Here is a 6,000-nt window from a genome sequence, read left to right as displayed (position 1 = left end):
GAGTACTTCATATAAATTCCATCTCTATTAGGGACATTCTTCCAGCCATCTCAAGATTTCTTTTAAATACCATTGAATCAAGTTCAATATTGTATTGTTATCATTTTCCACACATAAAATAGCAGTTGAATATATGTAAGAATTTCAAATCTTTATTTAAATCTGAATCTTTTTTCCCCAATCTATTACTGGCAAAAACGAAATTAAAAAAAAAAAAAAATATATATATATATATATATATAAAATATATTTAAAAGGAAAGCAAGGTGAATGATGTGATGTTCCTTTTCTAAAATACATTCAAACTTATATTTATGCAACAATCAGCAGTTTTGATATCATAATCTAAAAGTACTATTTTATCTTCTTGCAGACAACAAGGGGATTATTAAAAAACTATTCTCATTAGCTTGCTGATGTAACACCTATATAATTCCTGCACCACACTCTGATTTTATGAAATTGGGTAAGTGTACTATGCTTTACTTTTTTAATTTGAAAAACTTACACATGTGACTAAAAGTCATGAACAGTATCATTTACCATTATAAAATTGATTTTTCATATGTATATTAATACAGCAAGAAGCATCTAGTCATGAAACAATGTCTATAAAACTTTATTCAAATGAAAGGACTGTTTGCAGATAACCATACTGATTGAACTATTTATTTTGATGGAGCTGAAGGCCACTTTCACATACTTCATTTCTAAAGATGGGCTGCAATTTTACAGAATCCTACAGTTTCTCCTCATGTAATCAAAAGATTGATATTCTTGTTCCAGTGTTCGTCTTTCAGAAAGAAGCACTTTTAGAAACACAGTTTCCTATACAGCATCCACTATCTGTAGATTTATTAGGAACCCAACAATAAACCCTTTTTTAAAAGGAGAAAAGAAAGAAAAAACTAAATTCATTCTTATGTGAATATATTCACATTAAACTAGTATTAATCTAGAAAATAATGTTAGGTAGAAATATTATTTTAGTCATAAAATTCTTCTTTCTCAAACACATGTGATCACTTAATTTTTCTCCTCACTTTGGCACATCTAAACAGGTATAGAAAGTATACAGTGCTTGGTTAATTCTTGAGGAATATATTTGCATCAGAATTTAATGGTGGGTTTTGAAATTTATAACATTACATTGTTTAAGATATATTCAAAAAATCTGTCCTTTACTCAGTATTTTTACAGCAATAGAGGGTGAGGGGAAAACATTCTTGAAAGTCTTTGGAGCATATAGAATTTGTGACCTTGAAAAATCAGTCTTGCATCAAAGAAAATCTCAATTCTCTCTGCAATCTTCCTTCTATAGTACAAATACTTTCTTTCAATGTTTTGTAAATTTTAATGGCTCAGACAAACAACTTATACGTCCTTGTAGCTGTGTTCCTCTCTGAGACGTGAACAGCAACAGGCCTCAATTGCTCTACTATTTTTTTTTTTTTTTTTTCCATTTCCATGCTCATTTCCTCCATGTAGCTCAGACTGGAGAAAAATCAGCATGTTCTGATGAGCTTAATATTCTGAGGCAGGAAGATGGACCTGAATTGAGTGGAGATTGGAGGTCCAAAATAAATATAACACCATGTGTCAAATAAAAAAGAAAACATAGTCTCCTGTACAAATCAGAAGAGATAATAAAAAAATCAACGAATAGACAGCAACTTTTCTTCATACCTACACAAGCATCTCAAAACGACTGCCAACTTTAAGAATGATTTACCTTTTGCTTATTTGGAACATTTCAGAATTTATTTGCTAAACAATGGTTTATGTTGCCTTAAAACAAATTTTATTGGCTTGTATTGGAGGATTGGGGAGGATTTTCTAAGAATATTTATATTGCTAAATAAAATGTATTTGCTAACTGACAGCAATAAAATTCTGCTGGATGCTCTAATCTAGCAAGCTGAAAGCATCACTGTAAATTAAATTTGTCCCAAGTTTTGATATGCAAGAAGTTCCAGGACTTTTCAATCCTGGCATATCATGTTTTTTTCCCCTCCCTGCCAGTACCGTGAAGGTATGTACAGGACACCCTGGCAACACTGACAACACAGGGCACTACTTACAGAGGTTAGGTGCCTTTGCAGGTATCTGAGAGTTGCTATCTATTCACAAACCACTGAGCATTTCTTTTTATCAAAAAGCCTTCAAATGCTCAGTCTGTGGTCAGTGCAGTCCCTTGGATAAGTCTAATGAAGATATGCTTCACCAAGGCAGAACCCTAAACGGTTAAAAATGGAGAGATATTTACAACCATTTCCTCTAGCAAGTGGAGTTCTTGTTTTCTGTATGTAGTGGTGTTTTGTTTTGTTTTTTGCTTTTACTTTTTCTTCAGTACATTTCAAACTAACGTTCCAGGGCTATGAGTACAGACTCTCCGGGCCAGTTCCGTACATGTCTGCGAGTCGTTTAAAACGCGGTCCCCAGTCACTAAGGTAGTCGTAATTCTGATCAGAGTTTGAGCTGATGGAATCTAGCGAGCTGAGCGATTCAGCCACCGAGCCATTTCCTTCGAAGGCGTATGTCTGCAAGGAATCGTAAGGCGGGGCGCAGGGGTCAATGTCGGCTTCCTTCAGTCTTTCCCAAATAAATTCCCGGAAAATGACATTATCTGGGATGCTTTTAAAAGTCGGTCGACTCAAGAACTGAATTTCTGGAGTCACATCTCTCCGGGTCTTGGTGTCTCTGAGGACGTTGAGGTTTCTGAGCGCGGCCATGTCAAAGGCTTCTGTGTCTTCCTCCCCCCCACCCTCGTCATCGTATCTAACGATGTTTTCTCTGATATCTCTCTCTTCGTCGAAAATAAGGGGCTCTTTTTTCCTTCTTCTCATAGTGACGATCAGGAGGATCAACACTGAAACAAGGAGACAGCAAAGGGAAAGTTTCAGTGAACTCGCCGGCCGCTCCCTCCCCCTGGCGAAATTACGCCTCTGATGTTGATTTCAGATTTTTCTGCCTTTTAAAGGGAAATGAATGGGCCGCCTACTTCCATGGGAATTCACAGCAGTAAATGTGCTAAACTTGCTAAAGCGCCTTTAAAATAGAACACTTTTTATACATCAAGAAACCCTTTTCCACACCTGTTCAGAATTGATGTCTCCCTCTTGAACGTAACCCCCAAAGCATTTGACAGAGCAAATGGAAGGGCCAGGGGAGGATAAATAATTTCAAAGCCATGAAACACCAAGGGATTTTGTTTTTGAACTCCTTAATTGCGGGAAAGGCAAAGTGACTTTCATAAATGTTTGGGGGTCTAATTTAACAACTGCAATTTCAGAAGGAAATGGATTATAGCATTTGGCTGGGTTCTTTGGAGAAATGCCTAGTACTTGTCTATGAAACTCAGCTGTTAAATAAAATCCAGCATGTTCAGACCATATACAAACATTAAAACCTTCTTTATAATAGAGTCCCACTTTCAGTATGAAACACTGAACTTGGTTTTTATGTATTATACCTAGAGAGAGAGTACAGGTTGTGAGATTTTAGCAGTAGCCAAAGTCTGATTGAAGAAATCAGTCATCCCTTTAACATTAGGAATTTTCTTTCCTTTATCAAAATTAATAAATGATAAAGCACGTTTGCACTGGAAAGCAGAGAACAACTACACTGGCTACTCTAAACAAACTGAATATACTTTTGTGCCTTTTAATAAGGACAGCTGTCCCTCTGTATCTGCAGGTTCCACATCCAAAGATTCAAGCAACCCCGGGCTGAAACTATTTTCTTTTTTTAATTCCAGGAAGTTTCAAAAAGCAAAACTTGGATTTGCTTTACATAGGCTACTATTTTATATAACATTTACATTGAATTTACAACTATTTATATAGCATTTACATTGTACTGGGTATTATAAGTAACCTAGAGATGATTTAAAACATAGGGGAGGATGTGCATAGGTTATATGCAAATATTATGCCACTTTTATACAAAGGACTTGAGCGTCCTTGGAGTTTGGTATATCGGAGTTCCTGGAACCAATTCCCTACAGATAGAGCTGGGTGACTGTACACTAATAAGAAGGTGACTACTCTGCTCTGACTATGAGTGACTGAATGCTTGCCAAACTGGGAACACATTAGATTTCATGGCCTGTTGAATCAAGTTAAAATGAAGTAGAAAGTATTCTTGAATTTTGGAATTCAAAAATGTATGTTAGTGAATTATCTTTAATGATCTGTCTACAAGTAAGTTATCTTCTTAATAATTTTTAATCACAATATTTTTTTTCCTGCAAGGTCTAGGAGGCCCAAAATATACAGTAAGTGGATTATGGTTTGGGGTACGTTACTCTCAGCATAGTTTTAAAAAGGACTTTGAAATATTTATATTTAAAATACCTTTTAAGGTATTTCTTTGGCATTAAGAATTTGAGAATAAAAACATCAAACTAAGACATCAAGGTAATTTAGAGTAATTAAATGTAACGACTAGGGGTGAAGCATATTTCAGCCTTCAACTCAGTCTGCTTTAAAAAAACCAAAACTCTAAGGATTTATTTAAGCAAAATGATTTTATTATCAATGAAAAGTATATGCTTTCTTAAGTATGTGTCTATTCTCTATCATCAACAGGAATATGACTGACAAAGATTTTTATGGGAGATCTTTGGAAATAGTGGGAAATCAATTGTTTACTGGGGCACTTTTTTATTTCCTTTCCTATTTGACTCTGGCCTATTGCTCCCCCATAAGCTTTATCCACAGCCTACAATTTAGAAACTGAGATACATTTCTGAACTTTCTGGCCACCTTCTCATGTTGCTATGGCACATAAGTGCTTAATTCTCTTTTCTTGATATTATTTACTACATTTAAATGTTATCAACTGGCTTCATCAGAGTAGGAAACGTAGTTCAAAAGCCAATGCTTTTGAAATGAATGAAATACCATTCATTTCCTGTCTGTTCCCATAAATATTCTGCCATGCGTCTGCCCTCCCTGCTAAGTGTATTCCCAACCCTGTCCCTTTTGGTCTTCTGAAAATTAGCATTTCTACCACCCCTAAAGCCTTTTAGTTTTCAAGCTCCGTGCTAGAATGTTACAACAAAGACACGTTTACAAGATTAATGTGTTTCTGTTCTAACATTCTGGTATTTAACTTCGCTGTCAAGAAGACCTTGGATAAAAGTCCAGTCTTTCCAAGTATTACCTGTGTGATCTTGGGCAAATAACTTGAACTGCACGTAGCCATATGTGACAATTATAGCCAAGTTCAGGGCTCACAGGGTGGAAAAGAGATTGGGGAGTAATGTCGGTAGAAGTAAACAGAATGCCAGGCACTTGCCAGTGTGCAACAGAGATGTTTTCATTGTTATCCTCCGACCCACCAAGAATGTTAACTCAAAATTCTGTGAACACAGCAAGTGAAGACACTGTGTTTCTCCTTTGACCAAGGAAAAACAATGAACGGAGTTAGGTAACAAGCAAAGTAGAAGGTGTATGAAGTATGCATCAGGGCTTGTGCACTGAAGATTAAACTGGAGAGAGAGAGAAGGCAGTAAGGTGGAAAATGATGGTCTGTACACAGGACGTATCATGTGACCCTCACAGCCGTTCTCTGGGGTAGGTAATTTCCCATTCAGTGGTTGTCTCAGACATGTGAAACAATCTGTCTGTGGTCAGTGTATTGATAGTAACTCGGGGTGAGGTGTGCTCCTGTCTTCAAAGCTTTTGCACTTTCTATCACACTGTGGGCTTAGACCTTCCACAGAAGGTAACTGAGATACAAGCCAAGAACTCAGGTGACAATTGCTAGCTTGGAGGAAGACACATCAGGAAATCTGAATAAAAGAATTTTAGATTTATATACTTTAGTTTATGAAACTTTTTACATAGTCTCCCAGAAATAAGTGATTGCAACAGAAAGGTGGACCAAGAAAGACTTCTCGTTAAGAAATCAAACCGAGTAAGACATGGAATGGAGAGGTAGCAGGGAGAATCGTGATGGGTGGGCAGGTGGAGGTAGGTGAAGATGAGAAATCTG

At 36.4% G+C, this 6,000-nt stretch overlaps 1 protein-coding gene across 3 annotated transcripts in view; it reads right to left on the bottom strand.

The window, feature by feature from the left end:
- Positions 1-603: 603 nt before the first annotated feature.
- CDH7 (cadherin 7) overlaps positions 604-6,000 on the bottom strand; it is a 190,210-nt gene continuing 184,813 nt past the window's right edge. For all 3 annotated transcript variants that reach the window (XM_019937195.2, XM_073790799.1, XM_033837830.2), the window contains one exon: positions 604-2,869. In XM_019937195.2, the coding sequence (XP_019792754.1) occupies positions 2,376-2,869 (494 nt within the window). In that variant the 3' untranslated portion in view covers positions 604-2,375. The remainder of the gene's footprint in view (positions 2,870-6,000) is intronic.

This window comes from Tursiops truncatus, chromosome 13 (genome assembly GCF_011762595.2).
Source record: "Tursiops truncatus isolate mTurTru1 chromosome 13, mTurTru1.mat.Y, whole genome shotgun sequence".
Lineage (NCBI taxonomy): Eukaryota > Metazoa > Chordata > Mammalia > Artiodactyla > Delphinidae > Tursiops > Tursiops truncatus.
The sequence above is the reverse complement of the archived record's forward strand: the minus strand, read 5'-3'. Positions and strand labels throughout refer to the sequence as shown.